At 42.4% G+C, this 21614-nt stretch overlaps 1 protein-coding gene across 3 annotated transcripts in view; it reads left to right on the forward strand.

Moving 5' to 3' along the window:
* LOC134347865 (immunoglobulin superfamily member 5-like) overlaps nt 1–21614 on the forward strand; it is a 76099-nt gene that overhangs the window by 5045 nt on the left and 49440 nt on the right. The window contains exons 2-6 of one of the 3 annotated variants that reach the window (XM_063050409.1): nt 2258–2336; nt 4042–4356; nt 8017–8316; nt 13573–13704; nt 14698–14722. In XM_063050409.1, coding sequence (XP_062906479.1) covers nt 2291–2336; nt 4042–4356; nt 8017–8316; nt 13573–13704; nt 14698–14722 — 818 coding nt within the window. In that variant the 5' untranslated portion in view covers nt 2258–2290. The remainder of the gene's footprint in view (nt 1–2257; nt 2337–4041; nt 4357–8016; nt 8317–13572; nt 13705–14697; nt 14723–21614) is intronic. The other 2 variants (XM_063050410.1, XM_063050411.1) reach the window with 2 other exon arrangements.

A 21614-nucleotide genomic window follows, 5' to 3' on the forward strand; every position in this document is an offset into this window, starting at 1 on the left:
CCTCATTCTCCCTGATCGGATGAAGGTCATCGAACTGCATCTCCAGTTCCCTATCCCGGTCCCTAAGGAGCTGCAGCTCAATGCACTTGGTGCAGATGTGGCCGTCCGGGGGGCTGGGAGTCTCCAGGACTTACCACATCTGACACCGAGCACAGAAAACTGGCCTCACATACTTTCTGTCTGTATTGTAAACAGATAACTTATCTTGCCTCGACCCATTATCGCGGAAGCCCCATTGAGCCAAAGCCTTCCTACTCTGTCCCCCTCTGCTCGAATGCCGGCTCCTCTGGCGTCCGCTCTGTAAAGCTGTCTTCTTTTAAAACTCTTCCCACTGTTCTCACTGGCCGACCTCCATGCGCTTGCACAGTCGTGCCCCGTTCAAACTGCTGAAGAAATAACCGTCACCTTTTCAATTCTGCTCGGTTTTAAACTCTTCATGCTGTTCTCACTGGCCGACCTCCATGCGCTTGCACAGTCGTGCCCCGTTCAAACCGCTGAAGAATTCATCTTCTGGAAGTCCCCCAGAATTTAAATGATATTAAATACCCCTCATGATATGACACAGTATTAAGTACCCATTTACACTACACAAAGACCAGGGAGGATGAGGGTGGTGGCCCACTACGTCAGCAAGTCCTTCCTGGTCCATAGATCCTGGGATTGGATATCCGTGCAAGCAGGAATCATGAGAGCAGGTGACGCCCTCAGTATGCGAGTCATCGAGTTCAGTGTTTGAGGCCTGGAATGTAGGGAATTTAGGGTGAGGAACGAGATGCCTGTAGGACATCAAATTAGATGCTTTTGTTCAAGAAGGGCAACAGGATTATGCCACTGATTGCGGGCCAGCAAATTAAATTAATTAACTGCCTCTCATGATCACCTCTCACTCTCCTACACTCCCAAGGTATAAGCCTGTCCAGCCTCTCCCCATAACTCAGTCCTGGCAACATCCATGTAAATCTTTTCTGCACGCTTTCCACCTTTCCTACAGCAGGGTGGCCAAAACTGAACACAATTCTCCAAGAGTGGTCTCAGCATCATCTTGCACAACCGTACCGTGACATCCCATCTTTTGTACCCGATGGCCTAACTGACAGTTTTCAAGAGAAATCATTATTTCTGTTAGTCTAAATGCTGCCTGACCTGCTGAACGTTTCCACTATTTTCTGTTTTACTTACGTTGATTGTGATATTATATGCTGTCAGCTACCGTGTTGGATGGGTGCCATGGTTTGGCGTTGGCTAGTGTGACGCTATTACAGATCAATGCATTCCAGAGTTCAGGGTTCAATTCCGGCATCATCTGTAAAGAGTTTGTCTGCCCTCCCTGTGAACAGTGTGGGTTTCCCCCGGGTTCTCCACTTTCCTCCCACAGTCCAATGACATACCGGTTAGAAAGTTAATTGGTTATTGTAAATTATCCTGTAATTAGGCAAGGGCTAAATAGGTGGGTCGCTGGGTGGTATGACTTGTTAGGCTGGAAAGGCGTGTTCCACACTGTATCGCTAAATAAATAAATTTCCACACACCTGTTATTCCCTGTGTGGCCAAGCAGCAGAATCAATCCCTTTTCCCATCTATTGTAAGGAGACTTGCGTCCACTGTTCCATATTTGTCTCCCACTCTGTTTGTGGAGTGGCATTTGTCCTGTCAGATTAACATGGGGTCATACGTACCCAGAACAGTTCTTGTGAGCACTTATTTATTTAGAGGTCCAGCGTGGCGACAGGTTCTTCCGGCTGAACGAGCCCGCATTGCCCAATTGTGTCCATGTGACCAACTAACCTGCTAACCCTTCTGGCTTTTGAATGTGGCAGGAAACTGGAGCACCCGGAGGAAACCCACACGCTCATGGGGAGAATGTACAACGGGAATTGAACCCTGGTTACTGGCGCTGTAATAGAGTTACGCTAACCATTATGCTACCCTGCTGCCTATTTCAGTAAATACAAAATACTCTGCAGGTGCAGGGGTCAAAGCAACACTCACAACACGCTGGAGGAACTCAGTAGGTCGGGCAGCATCCGTGGAAACAATCAGTCAATGTTTCGGGGCCGGACTTCATCAGGACTGAAGAGGGAAGGGGCAGAGGCCCTATAAAGAAGGTGGGGGGGAGGGTGGGAAGGAGAAGGCTGGTAGGTTCATATTTTTTTCAGCTTTTTTCAGTAATACCACCAGTCAGAAGTATTATGTAATTGAGCATTACTGTAAGTTACTGCAATAATTATTTTAATAATCCATATGTTTATTATTTCAGGCATCACATTTAACATAAAATTCCTGGTACACCATGGTGGCGGTTACAACACATCTAGTACTGTTTAGCTTGTCATTAGGTGAGTATCCTGTCTATAGAGTTGTTTTCATAATACACTGCCATAGTGAAATAGATCCCACCCACCCCTGAATGAAAAGAGTGGAGTTTTGACAACCATAGACTCAATTGGGTTTGTGCAGCGATCAAGGTTAGGAGGAGAGCGTTGGACACCAGCGTGTTGAAGGAGGAGGGGATGAATGAGAAGACATCATGGCAGAAGAGGGATCTGAGCTCTGTAGGTCAGGTGTGGGAGAAGTAGACAGAGGAATTAGGATCAGAATTAACAATGAAAGGAAATAGCTGGGTTGGGATGGAGGCAGCTTAGTGTAGCCCACAATGAATGTGACTCAATCCAGTGTTGCGCTGGTGCCACCCTGTTGTTCCAGGAGTAACTAATAAAACTGGTCTACAAATGTTACTGGATCAGATCATCAGAACATTTGTGGGAGCTTGCCATGCAAAAATTGACTGCTGTAAATTTTGCCTTCATTGATCCAGTTTGCTTTGCATTTCATTGGCTGTGCTTTGGGATGACTTGAAAGTGACATGGAAGTTGTCAGAATGCAACTGGATTCTTCAGAATATCTCCTACCATCAAGTGCAGCAACACTAATCCTGTTATTTGCTTATGACTGAGATATCATTTCCCTTCTGTTCTACATACTGGAATGCACCATTTCTTAACAGTTCTTTTTAAATTCAAAGCCATTATTTTTAAATAGAAAAATGAAGTTAAGTTTCCCTCTTGCAACAGAACTAATGACCTAAATTGATTTGTGCAACGCCCTTTCTTCAGGTGCTAGTCAGACTCTAAGCATCCAAAATGTCAGAAAGAAAGTGCACAAATATTGGGCAGATTATTTGCCATATTTTTCAATGGGGTAAGGACAGGCAGAAGGATTACTGTCCTGATACATGACCCAGATATTGATCTCTGAGGATCCATACAGGCAAGCCACTGTAATCCAGTCAGAGATGAAGATTTGAAGTCTAAATCACCAGCTTCTCTGGCAACACTGAGAATGAGAGAGGAGGATCATGGGAAGTGTGAGTCTTGCCCTTGAGGAGAGTGGTGGGTCTGGATTGGTTCAGAGTTCAACAGGTACATCTGAACAGCAGGAATTTGGCCACAGGCCCAATTCCAGGCCTCTGTATTTAAATAAGTCCAAAGTTCAATGTATATTTATTATTAAAGTATGTGTACAGTATACAACCCTGAAATTTGTTTTCCCCACAGACAGTCCCAAAACAAAGAAGTTCCATGGAACTAACCTGTTCAAAGAAAAGCATCGAATGTCAAACCCCCTCCTCCCACATGCATAAAAAATGGCAACAACAAAAAAATTGAAAACACAGAATATGAAACACACAAAGCACATTTCTGTCCAGTTCAGATCAGTGTTCATTATCTGCAGGCTGCCTGATTCAAAAATCATCTAATAGTAATAGCAAAAGTTTCTATTTTATTAGAAGTAGACAGCCATCCATCTGACATTGGCACTATTTCACAGGAGGCACACACTAGTAGAGTTAGATTCGCATTGCTTTTGAAGTCTCTATTGTATGATATCCAGATGCTGAGAAAAGTTTATTCGTGCAATTGTACTGTTACAGGCTTGAAAGCCAAGAGGACATTGATTGCCAACTTTTTCCTTTCTTAAAAAATTTTTACAGCCATTTTTCTCGATGGTACATTTATGCTATATCAACTGTTTATCTTTTAGGTGTGTGTTTATCTACTACAATCATAGCAGGTCCAAAAGATGCCTTTGTTTTGCTTAACGCCGATGCTGCGTTCAACTGCACAGTGTCAGTACCTTGGAGTGTTATCATCTGGTTAATGGACTCGAGACCCATCCTTACTGTTGTAGGAGAAGGACCAATTATAACAGATCCTCAATTTGGGCAACAAAATTACTCAACTGAGACCACTTTTACTTCAGAACTTATCATCTCATCAGTGACCATGAAAGAAAACATGACCGTGAGGTGCAGTATCCAAACCGACGGATATAAAGAGGCATTTTTGTTTGTACAGGGTCAGTACTAATGCTTTAAAAATTCTGAACTTCATTCATGATTTGGAATCTGAGGTTGTTCTCTGCTGAGTAGAGATAATTAAAAGTTAAGAGACAACACGGTAGTGTAGTGGTTAACACAAGGCTTTACAGGGCAGTAGAAGAGGGTTGAATTCCTGTTGCTGTAAGGATTTGGTACGTTCTCCCTGTGACCACGGGGGTTTCCTCTGGGTGCTTCAGTTTCCTCCCACAGACCAAAGACGTACCGGTTGGAAGATTAATTGGCCATTGTAAATTGTCCCATGATCAGGTTAGAATCAAATTGGGAGATTGCTGGGCGGTGTAGGTCGAACATCCGGAAGGGCCTATTCTGTGTTATAGTTCAATAAACGAATAAATAATAATAAATAAATATTCAACTCCCTTTGTTCAAATTGTGAGTGTCCTCAACAGGGATGATATGGAGGGCATCAATGATGACTATATTGGTGAGGGGATAGGAACAAAATGTTTATTTCGATGCAGTGAATTGTTTGATCTGAAAAGCACCACCTGAAAGAGCTCTGGGGGAAGATTGTTGATGCAGGAGAAAATGGCAGAGTAAAGGAAAATGATAAAAAGAGATAAATAAAGGACCAAAAGGTGTATTCAGAGAAGGTGTGAATGGTTAAGTAAACATTGCAGTGTGTCCAGAAAGGCAGGCGAAGGTTGGAAATGTATAATTTTCTAATTTTGATGGTCAGTCCTCAACCTGAAATACTGCCTCCACATCCCTTTCCACTGAGTATATTTTCCCTTTTGTACTTCATTCTAATCTCTGTCATTTTCCTCTTTTTTGTTATTAAATACAAACATATGAATATGGTGCAGAAGATTCTCAGACTCTCCAGCCATTTTATAACGTTGTGCACAGACTAACAGAAAACCACACTATTTGGGAATTCTACATGACCAAGATTACCTTTGTGGTTTTAAAAGTACCTTTGAAACATTTTAAATGGTTTACAAAATATTCTTTCTTCCTTCAACTTACTATTAATCTCTAATACATCTTTGGTTCTTGCGTTCTTAACCCTTTATAAAAATATTTTGACCTCTGCTTTAAGCCTTTGCTACATCTAATGGTTACTGGTGTCAGGATGGTTGAAAGACAATTGGCTGAATGAGCCTTGTGCCAGCCATTTGAGGTTCTGGTTTTGTGCTGTGACCAACTGCAGTCTATATTGTAAGCTGATGATCAAACCACTCTTTCATCTAATAGGATCAGAAGCTTCGAGCAGGAGATGTGGAAGGGAAGAGAGTCAAGACAGGGGTTACAAAGGCTATCTGACAGATCAAAAGAAATGCATCTTTACGGTTTTCTGTACATTTCAACTACTGGACTGAAGGCAATTCTTTCCAGTCTCGTCCTTGGTTTCTTTTCGTCTTGTGTGCTTTGATTTTTGTCTGTTTCAGTTGTTCACACTCTTCAAGCATGTGAGGAAATGTTTTATCTTGCTTAGTCCTTTTTATTCACCTCTGCATACAGTCACAATCATGCCTTTCCCAGAGGAGTAGATATGCAGTAGATATTTATGTTTCCAATGCTAGCTTGCATTGATGTATTATCTATAATGCAGCAAGGTGGTCCAAGGAGCTTTGCGTGAATATTTTTAAGCACGTGAACAGTCAGCTGTACCAGAGTACATAAAGCTTGGTTAAGGAAATGAGCTAGTATTGAATTATGCTTGGAAAGTTACTTTGATTCATTTTTCATTCATTGTAGACCTATAGTTCTCCACTATTTCTTGAAGGTTTATTACATCTTCTTTCATGAACATAAGCACAAAATGTGTTTTGGGACCAATTTTCTTATTGAATTTACTTTTTGTTATAGGTATATACACTCAGTGTTTACTTTATTAGGTACAGCTCATCGTTAATGCAAATATCTAATCAGTCAATCATGTGGCAGCAACTCAATACACAAAAGCATGCAGACATGATCAAGAGGTTCAGTTGTTCAGACCAAATATCAGAATGGGGAGGACATGTGATCTAAGTGACTTTGATCGTGGAATGATTGTTGGCACCAGACGCCGTGGTCGCAATATCTCAGTAACTGCTGATCTCATGGGACGTTCATGAGCAACAAACAGACTTGAGTTTACAGAGAATGGTGGATAAACAAAAAAAAAATCCAGCGAGCTGCTGTTTTAAGGGCAAAAAAAAAATGCCTTGTTAATGAGAGAGGTCAGAGGAGAGTGGCCAGACTGGTTCAGGCTGACATGAAGGCGACAGTAACTCAGATAACCATATATTATAAAGGTGGTGTGCAGAAGAGCATCTCTGAATGCACAACACATCGAACCTTGAAGTGGATGGTCTACAGCAGCAGAAAACCATGTATATACACTCGGTGGACATTTTGTTAGGTACCTCCTGTAACATATGACGGCAGGGTGGAAATATGTCTCTACCAAAGGAGGTGTAAGGTGCTCTTTCCCTCCATTAGCTTGAAGGCCACCCTTGGTCAAAGTGTAGCACCTGCTTAGTCACCCCATCTCCCCCCCCCCCAGCCCCCGATCAAGGTCACGTGAAGCCGGGGGAGCAGGTAGCGGATGGTCTGTATGAGCAGCCGGTGCATATCGCAAGTCCTGGTTACGCAATCTCTGACATCAGGCAGACAATCACTGAAGAGCATTGGCAATGGTTGGGGTCACCTGTCTTGTAAGATACTACCCAGAAAAAGGCAATGGCAAACCACTTCTGTGGAAAAATTTGTCAAGAACAAACATTGCAATGGAAAGACCATGAACGCCCCACGTAATATCACATGACACATAATAATAACAACAATAATAATAATAATAGTAATAATAATAATAATGTGTACTTTATTGATCCGGAGTGGGAAATTCTTTCATTACAGCAACAATATTTAAAACACACACTTAGCAGTGTGCAAACTTAACTAAAAATAAAGTACAAAACAATAATATACCCCTCTGTCCACTTGGATGGTCTTGAAGCTGGGTATGGCAGCACTATCATGATAATGACGATGATATACCCAATAAAGCGGACTCTGAGAGTATATAACTTATGAGTAAACTATGTATTAGTCCTTTAAGTACTGCTAGAGCTATAACAGAGAACGGGGCCATTTGACTCATCCCACAGCGCATTCCCACTGGTTCCATTCAATTATTCCTCTGCAGACTTACACCTTATACTTTTTAGCTTGCTTTCCAACTCCCCTTTCAGTTTTTTTTGCCACTTTCTGTACCTACTCTCAGGGTAATTCAGCCTCCAAGTGCGCCTTTGGAACGTGGGTGGAAACTGGAATGTGTGTGGTCAAACCTCCAGACGAGGGTCAGTTTTGTTTTACACAGGGAGTGCTGGATGCATGGCGTGCACTGCTCTGCATGGCGGAAGAGGCAGATACATTAGGGACATTTAAGAGACACTTTGATAGGCACTTGGACGAAAGAAGCATAGAAGGCTATGTGGGAGGGAAGGGTTAAATTCATCTTGGAGTAGGTGAAAAGGTCTGCACAACATCCTAGGCCAAGGGGCCTGCACTGTGCTGTACTGCTCTATCTTCAGTGTTCTTTATATATATTTGTTAAATTGAATGGCAAGTTCATCACTGTTAAGACAACACACAAACCAAAATCCCTGCTCTTATTCTACTCACAGTTGACGGACCTCTATATTTTGAGAAGATGATTTCATCTGTTGTGGTAAACCATGCCACGGATGTCGTCTGTAAGGCAGAAGGCTGGAATCCTGCACCGACCATTAGTTGGAAAAATAATGGAACAATGGTTGATTCGAAAATGTACAACACTACTACCCAACAGTCTTCAGAAAATCTCTACAATACCATCAGCATTTTAAACCTGACCCTTAGTGCTAATGCCAAGATCATCTGTCTGGCTGAGATCAAAGCTCTTCCTCAGCCTAAATCTGCTGAACTATCCATCACTGTGAAACCATGTAAGTATAGTGCTTTGTGCATTGGGGTGAAGAAGGGCTTATTTAATACTGTGATTTACTGTTAGTCTCAGAGATAAGAGTTATTTCAATCCTAGTCTATGGGAAGGTACTGCAGATGGATAACTGTCGTATAGGGAATGAAGTATTGCAAGGTATATCTCAACTTTGTTTCCTGGAGAATATGGTACTAGATGTATCTGCTGGTGAGAAAAAAAAAGCAATATTGTTTACCATACTGGCCTGGACCAAGGATGTGAAAGCCATTAATCATTCCTTGATTCTGATTAAATGTTTTGTGGGGGCACAATAAATAAAGACAGGATTAGGTTCAAACTTCCTGACATTTATCTGCTGAGTCCTCTTCTGAGGAATGGCTTCTGAAAGGGACCACTGGTAGTTCACAAGAATCCACAGAATGACTTTGGTGGCAAAGAAGATAATTGTATAAACTTATTTTTTAACTTTAGCCTTATTTATAGGGAAGCAGACTTAACCACATAATGTGGAGAATAGAACCATGTTTATTAAATGTACAATGCAGAAACACTACTGGATTTGTAACCAGTAGTGATTTTTATCCTATGATGTTTAGTATTGATACCTTGAAGGATTATAAAACCAATTTTTAATTGGTATAATTGGGAGCTGTGCACCACCAGAGGTGATGAAAGTCACCTTTCTTTAAAATCAAGAGGACATATAAAATTATCTATGTCACATCCCCATCAAATAACTATCTTCTTCCCCACTGAATTTATCACACAAGCAGCTCTCTCTCCAGTACAATGGCAATGGTGAACAGAGACAATTTTTCCAAGGTTCCTATGTTTATGCATTAGAAATTTGCAATATTAAGGTTTGTCCCCCCTTTTCCAAATTTAAAATCAATTAATGGCATTTAACAATTTGCTAGCTTTTCAATAGTGTTTAAAGCTAATACATTCTAATGAAATACAGTCATAGAGTCATAGAGAAGTACAGCACCAAAACAGGTTCTTTGGCTCATCTAGTCTGTGCCGAACCATTTAAACTGCTACTCCCATCGACTTGCCCCATAACCCTCCATACCCCTGCCATCTTCGTACCTATCCAAACCATAGAAACTACAGCACAGAAACAGGCCTTTTGGCCCTTCTTGACTGTGCCGAACCATTTTCTGCCTAGTCCCACTGACCTGCACACGGACCATATCCCTCCATACACCTCCCATCCATGTATCTGTCCAATTTATTCTTAAATGTTAAAAAAGAACCCGCATTTACCACCTCGTCTGGCAGCTCATTCCATACTCCCACCACTCTCTGTGTGAAGAAGCCCCCCCTAATGTTCCCTTTAAACTTTCCCCCCCTCACCCTTAACCCATGTCCTCTGGTTTTTTTCTCCCCTTGCCTCAGTGGAAAAAGCCTGCTTGCATTCACTCTATCAATACCCATCATAATTTTATATACTTCTATCAAATCTCCCCTCTTAAATGTTGAAATCAAGCTTGCATACACCACTTGTAGCTCATTCCACATTCTCATCACCCTCTGAGTGAAGAAGTTTACCCTCACATTCCCTTTAAACTTTTCACCTTTCATCCTTAACCCATGACCTCTAGTCCCACCCAACCTTAGTAGTAAAAGTCTGCTTGGATTTACTGTATCAATATCCCACATATTTTTATATACTTTTATCAAATCTCCCCTCAGTTTTCTATGTTCCAAGAGAAAAAGTTCTAACCTATTCAATATTTCCTTATAACTCAGGTCCTTCAGCCCTGGCAACATCCTTGTAAATTTTCTCTATACACTTTCAACCTTATTTACAACATTCCTGTAGGAAGGTGACCAAAACTGTACACAATACTCCAAATGAAGCCTCAGTGATTCTTATACAACTTCTTCCTGTACTCAATACTTTGATTAATGAAGGCCAATATGCCAAAAGCTTTCTTTATGACCCTCTCTATCTGTGACGCCACTTTCAATGAATTATAGACCTGTATTCCCAGATCCCTTTTTTTTCTACAACACTTTTCAGTGCCCTACCATTTACTGTGTAAGACCTACCTTGGTTGGTCCTACCAAAGTGCAACACCTCACTCTTGTCTGCATTAAATTCCATCTGCTATTTTTCAGCCCATTTTTCCAGCTGGTCCCAGTCCCGTTGCAAACTCTGGTAGTCTTCCTCACTGTCCTCTACACCCCCAATCTTGGTGTCATCCAAAAATTTGCTGATCCAGTTAGTTATATTATTATCCAGATCGTTGCTATAGATGACAAACAGTAATGGACCCAGTCCCGGTCCCTGCGGCACACCACTAATCACAGGCCTCCAGTCAGAGAAGTAACCATCAATTACGCACTCTAGTTTCTTCACAAAGCCAATGTCTAATTTAATTTACTACCTCATCTTGAATGCCAAGCGACTGAACCTTTCTGACCAACCTCCAATGTGGGACCTTGTCAAGTGCTTTACTAAAGTCCATGTACACAACATCCACTGCCTTGCCTTCATCAGCCTTCCTGGTAACTTCCTCAAAAAACTCTTAAGATTGGTTAGCCATGACCTACCATGCACAAAGCCATGTTAACGATCCTTAATCAGTCCCTGTCAATCCAAGTACTCCTCTATCCAGTCCCTTAGAATACCTATCAATAATTTTCAGACTACAGATGTCAGGCTTACCAGCCTATAATTCTCTCGCTTATTTGTAGAGCCTTTCTTAAACAGCAGAACAATTTTAGATATCCTCCTGTCCTCCATTACCTCACCTGTCGCTAAGGATGATTTAAATATCTCCGCTAGGTCCCGGCAATTTCTTCACTTGCCTCCCATAGGGTACGAAGGAACTCCTTGTCAGGTCCTGGGGATTTATCGACCCTAATTTACCACAAGAGAGCAAACACCTCCTCCTCTGTAATCTGTGTTGAGTCCATGAAGTTGATGCCGTTTTGCCTCACTTCTATAGACTTTGTGTCCATCTGAGTAAATACAGATGCAAAAAAAAAAATGCATTTAAGATCTCTCCCATCTCTTTTGGCTCCATGCATGAATTACCATTCTGATTTCCAAGAGGACCAAATTGGTCCCTTGCAACTCTTTGGTCTTAACAGATCTGTAGGATCCCTTAGGATTCTTCTTCGCCTGGTCTGCTAAGGCAACCACATACCTTCTTTTAGGGGAATTTTAGGGGAAAGTCCAATATCCCTCTGATAAAAAGTTATCAACACATTTGAGAGTTAGATCAATTAATAACTTAGCCCTTTTTAAAAATTTTGCTAATGTTATAACTTACTTTGACAGACAAATTTCGATACCGTTGCCCTCTAAAGTAACAAAGATACTACAGCACACACACAAAATTCTTTAAGAACTCAGCAGGTCAGTCAGGGCAATGCACAGTCAATGTTTCGAGCTCAGACCCTACAGCAGAACTGTTCATTTCCCTCCATAGATGCTGCCTGACCTGCTGATTTCCTCTGTCATTTTGAGTGTGTTGCTGCAGATTTCCAGCATCTGCAGAATCTCTTGTGTCATAGATACCACAGAATGTTTTACAGAGAGGCATATCCAGCTGTAGTTTCCAGTGACGAAAATAAAATAAATATTATATTTGTACAATGCCTTTGAAGAATTCAGACATTTCAAAGCACTTTGTAGCTATTGTTGAAATTTAGGATATTTTGGGTGTCCATTATAAGTTATTAAGCTGGATAATATTAACTCTTCCAACAACTCAGCCTTCTTGGATTCAGTTTGATAGGCTGTGCTGAGCCAACTTATGCCAGATGTGTGATAGTGAAGGTACAAGAATTGATCTTAATTTCCTTAAATGGAAAAGTGGAAACCAGTCTGGCAATTTACTGACATGAAAGCTGTGGGTGTACACTCAGTATTCATTTTATTAGGTACTCCCTATGCCTAATGAAGTGGCCACTGAGTTTACAGTATGTTCAGGATCTTCTGCTGCTGTAGCCCATCCACTTCAGGATTTTATGTGTTGTGCATTCTGAAATGCTCTTCTACACACCACTGTTGTAATGTGTGGTTATTTGATTTACTGTTGCCTTCCTCTCAGCTTGAACCAGTCTAGCCTCTGTCCTCTGACCTTTCTCATTAGCAAGATGTTTTCGCCCACAGAACTGCCATTCACTGAATATTTTAAAAAATTTTCTCATCATTCTCTATAAACTCTAGAGACTGTTGTGTGTGAAAGTCCCAGGAGATCAGCAGTTTCTGAGATACTCAAACCACCCTGTCTGGCACCAACAATCATTGCATGGCCAAAGTCACTTAGATCACATTTCTTCCTCATTCTGATGTTTCGTCCAAGCAACCATTGAACCTCTTGACCATGTCTGCATGCTTTTATGCATTGAGTTGCTGCCACATGATTGGCTGATTAGATAGTTGCATTAATGAGGTGTACAGGTGTACCTAATAAAGTGGTCACTGAGTGTAGATATGTGGTGACAACAGGGCTGAATTCTACCATTGTAAACTCCAAGTCAAACAGCTTCCTAACACTTGGCTCAGATAAAGGTGGACAAATGAGAAAGCCAGCATCTACGAACCACATCCAAGTCAGAGGCAATATTTTGGGTTAGGTAGAGAGCAAATTTGGGATTGACTTAAAGTGTATTCTCATGTTTACTGGTACTGCCAGATTATTACCCGTTTACCCTGTTTACATTTCATCTACTTCTCTCAAAATAATTCTATAATTAGGAAATGTTCAAAGTTCAAAGTAAATTTATTATCAAAGTGTGTATATGTTACCACACTGCCCAGAGATTCATTTTCTTGCCGGCATTTACAGTAGAACACAAAGACTGACAATCAATATGCAAAAGAAGACATGTTGTGCAAATGCAAAAGAATAATAATCAATAATAAGCAAATAAATAACACTGAGAACGTGAGTTATAGAGTCCTTGAAAGTGAGTCCACAGGCTGTGGAATTAGTCCTGTGTTGAGGTGAGTGAGACTATCCATGCTGGATCAGGAGATTGATGGTTGAAGGGTCACAACTGTTCCTGAACCTGGTAATGTGGAACCTAAGGCTCCTGAACGACCTCCCTGAAGGCAACAGTAAGTAGAGAGCAGCACACACAAAATGCTGGAGGAACTCAGCAGGCCAGGCAGCATCTATGGAAAATGGCCTGGCTAGTGGGGGTCCTTGACCATGGATGCTGCTTTCTTGTGTCTGCACTCTTTCCACGTGTGCTCAGCGGTGGGGAATGTTCTCAAATGTGTGCTAATCCTCCACAGTTTTGACTTTTACAGCTGGTATGGATCAGACCTGGCTAATTATTGCCATTGTGGTGCCAATCGTTGTGGCCATCCTGCTTATCATACTCATCATTGTGATTGTTATCTGCATAAGGCGAAGAAAGCAAGATGGTTAGTTTCAATTTTCTCTTAGTCCTTTAGAAGATGAAGAACTTATGTATGTACAGCTTTACTTTCATTTTGTTGTGCGTGCTCTTTAAATACCAAACTTTGTACTATATTTACGAATGTGCATAGTGGATTGGTATACTGTATACCCTGGGGTCTTACTGCACAGCATGCCTGATGGATTTTATCTGTGCTAGCAGAGCCTTTGACAGTCGTCCTATTCAAGTGAGCTGGAGTGATCTATATTATTTGACGTTAACATAGTAAATTAATTTCTAACAATGATAGTGACAAATGAAGGCATGGGGGAGGAAAAAGCCTTGAAGAAAGAATTCTCAATTGATCCCTTTGCTAAATAGCTACCTTGAATTAGTCAAGGACAAATAGTTGCCAATGTTAGTCATTTATTTGCAGACAATATGTTCCACATATTCACTGCTCTCTGTGTAAAATAATGAAGGGCAGATTATTGTCTGAAACCCTTGATTCCAGATAACTCAGTGATTCATATCCAGGTCTGTCAAAACATGGTTTAAACTGGGTTTCAGATGTTCTCCCAAGTTGGAGCAAAAAGGACTGAACTAACTTCTGTGTAGCACATTGAGATGGTTATATTGTTCAAAAGCCTCAATAATGGACACTGGAATGCCTTCTCAGATGTGTTTTGTCCCTTTATGTGGACCTTTAGCTGAACAGGCCTTTTGGCCCTTCAAGCTATGCTGCCCAGCAATCCCCGATTTAATCAGAGCCCAATAATGGGATAATTTACAATAACCAATTAACCTACTAACCAGCGCGTCTTTGGACTGAGGGAGGAAACTGGAGTATACGGAGGAAACCCACGCAGTCAATGGGAGAACGTAAAAGCTCCTTACAGACAGCAGCGGGAATTGAAACTGGGTCGCATGTACTGTAAAGCATTGTGCTAACCACCACACTATCATGCCATCCAAATTAATTTGCTCTTTTATAATTGCATTTTTCTTTTCTTTTTAGAAACAAGCTACCAGAATGAGTTAAAGTAAGTAGGCGTGCATTAATTTTTTTGTATGGAATGTGCGTGGAAGGTCAGGGCTTAGAGGCCTATGGGCTGAAAGCAGGAAATTGAGACTAGCTGAGAGGGCATATGGTTAGTATGGACTTGTTGAGCCAACATGAACCCAGCCATACAAACCCCCTGAGATTCCTACTCTCCTCCCATTTAAGGTGAAAAGGGAGAGATTTCACAGGAACTTGAGGGGCAATTTTATTGCCCAGACTGGTCAGAGGAAGTTATTGAAGCAAGAATATTCCAATCTCAGGATGAGGCTTTTCATTCCAGGACGAGGGAGATGTCCTCCTTTTTTAAAGAAAGGGGCTTCCCTTCCTCCACTATCAACTCTGCTCTCAAACGCATCTCCCCCATTTCACGCACATCTGCTCTCACTCCATCCTCCCGCCACCCCACTAGGAATAGGGTTCCCCCGGTCCTCACCTACTACCCCACCAGCCTCCGGGTCCAACATAATATCCTCCATAACTTCCGCCAGCTCCAACGGGATCCCACCACTAAGCACATCTTTCCCTCCCCACCTCTCTCTGCTTTCCGCAGGGATCGCTCCCTATGCGACTCCCTTGTCCATTCGTCCCCCCCATCCCTCCCCACTGATCTCTCTCCTGGCACTTATCCTTGTAAGCGGAACAAGTGTTACACATGCCCTTACACTTCCTCCCTTACCACCATTCAGGGCCCCAAACAGTCCTTCCAGGTGAGGCATCACTTCACCTGTGAGTCGGCTGGGGTGATATACTGCGTTCGGTGCTCCCGATGTGACCTTCTATATATTGGCGAGACCCGACGCAGACTGGGAGACCGCTTTGCTGAACACCTACGCTCTGTCCGCCAGAGAAAGCAGGATCTCCCAGTGGCCACACATTTTAATTCCACATCCCATTCCCATTCTGACATGTCTATCCACGGCCTCCTCTACTGTAAAGATGAAGCCACTCTCAGGTTGGAGGAACAACACCTTATATTCCGTCTGAGTAGCCTCCAACCTGATGGTATGAACATGGACTTCTCTAACTTCCGCTAATGCCCCACCTCCTCCTCGTACCCCATCCGTTATTTATTTTTATACACATATTCTTTCTCTCACTCTCCTTTTTCTCCCTCTGTTCCTCTGACTATACTCCTTGCCCATCCTCTGGGTTCCCCCCCCACCCCTTGTCTTTCTCCCCGGACCTCCTGTCCCATGATCCTCTCATATCCCCTTTGCCAATCACCTATCCAGCTCTTGGCTCCATCCCTCCCCCTCCTGTCTTCTCCTATCATTTTGGATCTCCCCCTCCCCCTCCCACTTTCAAATCTCTTACTAACTCTTCCTTCAGTTAGTCCTGACGAAGGGTCTTGGCCTGAAACGTCGAGTGTACCTCTTCCTAGAGATGCTGCCTGGCCTGCTGCGTTCACCAGCAACTTTGATGTGTGTTGCAAGAATATTGACAACATTTAAAAGGTACCTGGACAGATGTATGGATAGGGAGAGTTTAGAGCAGGGGTGTCAAACTCATTTTAGGTCATGGGCCGGATTGGACAAAATGCGACCTCATGCGGGCCGGATCAGTTGTGCACGCACACGTGCTCCCACAGCTTTCGCTGCCTTCGTTTTTTCAACCTGCTCTCATGTGTCTCAGTCTCTGTTATAACTACAAAGTGTTTCACTTTACGAATTTCGTTTCTTATGAAGAAGATTGCCTAGCAAGCATTATTTTTATGATTGGTAATAACTTTCAGTTGTAGGCTACAAGAAAGTTGTGATAAGAGAAAAAAAAAATGCTATTTTGGCGGAGATTTTTCCGGGAGCCACACCCTTTCCATTAATAAACCATTTGAAATCGAACATTAGCAGACATAAATGTAGACCTAACGAAACAAATTGTAAATGTAGGCTACACAACTGCACCTAATTTTTATTAGCCTGCTTCCAGCAATCAAACTCGGACAACGAACACAGTTAGCCTCTAATTTTTATTGAAGTGATCACATTTACAATAATAGAAAAGTCAGAAAATGAATGAATCACAATATTACGACACTCGATATTTCATCATGCATTTTGCTTACATGTCACAGTGCATCAAACAGTGTCACTCATTTTTCACTTGCTGCTTCCAGACACCTGACATCTATTGGCTTTAACCAGCCTGTCAACATCAGGGACCAGTTTCCGGGCAGTTGTGATTTTCATAATGTCATTTAGATGTCTGTGTGTCAGCTGAGAGCACAGTTTGGATTTTTTAATGTTCATTATGGAGAACGCCTGCTCACAGAGATATGTTGTCCTGAACATGCAAATTATCTTTGAGGCAAAGTCTGTCATCTTAGGGTACATCGGTCCCAGGTACTGATAGTGTCACGTACCCCATGACAGGTTAAAGAACCAGCAGAGGTGGAAAACACTTTGGAGTCCAGTATTGCTATTAACTAATGGTATTTATTAGTAACTACGCAATACAGTAATATAAATGCAGATAGATCAAACAGGGTAGCAATGATAATATATATATATAAGTGTGGAAATATAACAACTAAGCTTCTTCAAGTCTAGGGGTAAATGGATACAGTCTTACGATGATGAGTAAAGTTCAGTTCAGTTCGTGGTATTGAGTTGAGTAGTGGTGGAGAGGGAAAGGTGTTTGGTTCTTCAGGTGAGCTGATGACGTCGATTTTCCCGTTGTCCTCTGAAACTTCCAAGTTTGCCAAACTTGACCAACTTAAGAGCGCTGTCTTCTTCGAGTGATAGTCTACCAACCCAGGTGAGGGTTAGACACACTAGTAGAGTCCACAGGGTCGCTCTTTCATGCACTAATAAGCACAGATTGATCCCTCGTAATCGATCCACAGTCCCACACTCGTGGGCACCTAAACAGGATAGTGGTAACTTCACCACACCCTAGTGCGTCTGCGTGTCCCATGTCCTGTGAAATAAGCAATTACGCTGATTTAAATACTGTTGTGCTGAACACCAGCTGTCAATCAAGTAGCTCCTCCCTTCTCTCTCTGTAAGAACTTAGAAGCTGCCAATGTCCTTGCAGAAGTGTAAACATGCTGCAGAGAAACCATAACACCATCTCCAAGCAGTCTTTGCCTCTCTCTCTCTTAATAAGAAGTTGTCTGTGTTGGACACCTCTCTCTCTCTCTTTTCAAAAAGCACAGTTCATAGGGGTAATTGTGGACCCCGTCACAATAGAATGAGTCCAGACCCACAGTCTCAAATTTATATTTCAAAGCCGAGTTACACTGAATTTCAATTAGTTCCATTTGGAATTTCTCCGGCACATCTGATGCTGCGTTGACGGCAAATAGCAAGCAAAATAGTGAGAATTCCTTCTCAAGCTGAAGACTTGGAAACGATTGTGAAACTCACTTTTCAGCCGTGATACTTTGTCCTTGTACCTGTCCATGTTGTCATTATTCCCATGAGCGACATGTACAGACTGCAAAGAGGGGAAATGAGCTGGGTTGCTACGGGATAGTTGCATCTCCCACAGGCCTAATTTAATTTGAAAGGCACGAATGTTGTTATAGTATTTCGTAACAAGTTTATTGTGGCCTTGCATGTTAACATTAAGCACATTTAAGTGCTCTGTTATATCCACCAGAAATGCAAGATCATGAAGCCAGTCTGGGTCATCCAACTCTGCCACTGGCTTCCCTTTCTCGTTCATGAATAGTCCAATTTCCGCACGTGATTGAAAAAAACATTTGAGCTCAACCCCTCTGCTCAAACAGTGGACTTCAGTGTGGTAGGGTAGGCCGTGTCCAATATTACTTTCCGACAAAAGAGTGTCAAATTGCCGATGGTTGAGTCCCTCGGATCTAATAAAATTAACCGTTTTGATTACTACATCCATGACATTGTCCATTTTCCGGCTCCTGCTACATAACACCTCTTGGTGTATAATATAATGAAAATTACAGAATTCCTGCTCTGGATTCTCTCTCTGAACTTTCTCTCTGAGTTTCGCAACAACACCTGTCTTTTTTCCGACCATGGACGGTGCGCCATCTGACAGCGTGACTCCAGTCAACCCCCAGTCTGTCCAAGGCCTCGATGATGCTGGAGAAAATGTTGTTCACCATTGTGGTGTTTGTCATGGGCACCATCTCCACAAACTCCTCGGTGACGGTCAAAGATACATCAATAACAGGAATAAATATTCCCAATTGAGCTACATCAGTCACGTTGGTGCTCTCATCAATTGCAATATGGAAGGCAATAAATGACTTCACTTTGTCTTTTAGTTGACTGTTCAAATCTCCTGCAAGGTCCTCGATTCTCTCTGCCACAGTATTTCTTGACAAGCTGATATTACCAAAAGCCTGTCTCTTCTCAGGGCACGGCAGCTCAGCGGGTGTCAGCATGCATGCTTTGATGAATTCCCTCTCTGAGTATGGCTTCGACGCAGCAGCTATTTTGCTGGCAATGATATAGCTGGCCTTGACAGCTCCATCATGAGTCTCTTGACTTTTGGTGAACACTGCTGTTTTTTCAGAGCTGCTTCAAGCTCGTTTACCTTTTGCGTTCTGAGTCGTCCAGCTTACTTGTCATATTTCTCTCCGTGTGACGTCTCATAGTGTCGTTTGATATTGTACTCTTTTGCCACAGCCACTTGTTGTGAGCATATCAGACACACAGGTTTGCCATTGACCTCACAGAAGAAAAACGATCTTTCTAATTATCGTTGAATATCTCACATTCGATGTCAACTTTTCTTTTCCTGGAAAGCATTTTGAACCACAGCAGCAAACAGTCTCAGCCTTGCTACAGGTGTCACTTACCTGAGTACTCTGTGTGTTTATACTGTGTCTGACGACATAAGTGGGGCCCTAGTGGTCTTCAGTGCAGGGTGGTAGGTGATCATGCACAGCGGGTGGTTACCTGCTGCCTATTGTTTTCTAAGTACACACAACAAGCTGCTGGCACAGCAGGCTGTACAGACGGCGGTGGGAGAGAGTGCGACTGCTGTGCAGATACATAACAAATGGTCGTGAATGTACTTTTTTCCCCCTCTAATCATCCCGCAGGCCGGATTGGACCCCTTCACGGGCCGGTAGTTTGACACCCCTGGTTTAGACTCCCCCTAACTTTGTTTATGCCATAGACTAATACCATTAAGCAAGAGGTCTCTGGACCTCAGGTTAGGAACCCTTTGTTTAGAGGCATATGAGGTAAATGGGACTAGCTTAGATGGGAATCTTGGTAGGCGTGGATCAGTTGGGCCGAAGGTCCTATTTTCTTGCAGCATGACTCTATAACTCTATAACTCTGAGTATGGTTCCTCGAGCACCCTTGAATTTAATAGCTTCAGCACTGCGGGTCATGTCTTCATGGAAAGGGAATTGCTTCAGGAAAACTCCCAAAATTCCTGCCTCTGTTATTCCTAAACTCAGCTTTTGGTCATCTTCCAAAAGATTCCCTTGTGCTTCAAAGTGGTGCTATTTAAAATTGATAACTGTCCTATGAAATGTCTTGAAATATTTTCATTATCGGAAAGGTGCTATACAAATGGAAGTACCAGTTCTTATAGAAGTTACTAATTTACTGAGATATATTACCAGCAAGATCTGCATATGGTCCCCCTTCCAAGGTAAATGGTAAGGCACTGAGGAGTGCAGTAGAACAGAGGGATCTGGGAATACAGATACAAAATTCCTTAAAAGTGGCGTCTCAGATAGATAGGGTCGTAAAGAGAGCTTTTGGTACATTGGCCTTTATAAATCAAAGTATTGAGTATAAGAGTTGGAATGTTATGGTGAGGTTTTAAAAGGCATTGGTGAGGCAGAATCTGGAATATTGTGTGCAGTTTTGGTCACCAAATTACAGGAAGGATGTTAATAAGGTTGAAAGAGTGCAGAGAAGGTTTACAAGTATGTTGCCGGGACTTGAGAAACTGAGTTACAGAGAAAGGTTAGGACTTTATTCCCTGGAGCATAGAAGAATGAGGGGAGATTTGATAGAGGTATATAAAATTATGACGGGTATAGATAGAGTGAATGTAAGCAGGCTTTTTCCACTGAGGCAAGGGGAGAAAAAAACCAGAGGACATGGGTTAAGGGTGAAGGGGGAAAAGTTTAAAGGGAACATTGGTGGGGGGGAGGGTTCTTCACACAGAGAGTGGTGGGAGTGTGGAATGAGCTGCCAGATAAAGTGGTAAATGCGGGCTCACTTTTAAAATTTAAGAAAAACTTGGACAGGTACATGGATGAAAGGTGTATGGAGGGATATGGTCCAGGTGCAGGTCAGTGGGACTAGGCAGAAAAATGGTTCAGCACAGCCAAGAAGGGCCAAAAGGCCTGTTTCTGTGCTGTAATGTTCTATGGTTCCTAAATAAAACACAGAAACATAGAAAACCTACAGCACAATACAGGCCCTTCGGCCCACAAAATTGTGCTGAACATGTCCCTACCTTAGAAATTACTAGCCTTACCTATAGCCCTCTATTTTTCTAATCTCCATGTACCTATCCAAAAGTCTCTTAAAAGACCCTATCGCATCTGCTTCCACCACTGTTGCTGGCAGCCCATTCCACGCATTCATCACTCTCTGAGTAAAAAACTTACCCTTGATATCTCCTCTGTACCTACTCCCCAGCACCTTAAACCTGTGTCCTCTTGTGGCAACCACTTCACCCCTGGGAAAAAGCCTCTGACTATCCACACGATCAATGCCTCTCATCATCTTATACACCTCTGTCAGGTCACCTCTCATCCTCCGTCGCTCCAAGGAGAAAAGGCCGAGTTCACTCAACCTATTCTCATAAGGCATGCTCCCCAATCCAGGCAACATTCTTGTAAATCTCCTCTGCACCATTTCTATGGCTTCCACATCCTTCCTGTAGTGAGGCGACCAGAACTGACTACAGTACTCCAA

This window comes from Mobula hypostoma, chromosome 6 (assembly GCF_963921235.1).
Source record: "Mobula hypostoma chromosome 6, sMobHyp1.1, whole genome shotgun sequence".
Lineage (NCBI taxonomy): Eukaryota > Metazoa > Chordata > Chondrichthyes > Myliobatiformes > Myliobatidae > Mobula > Mobula hypostoma.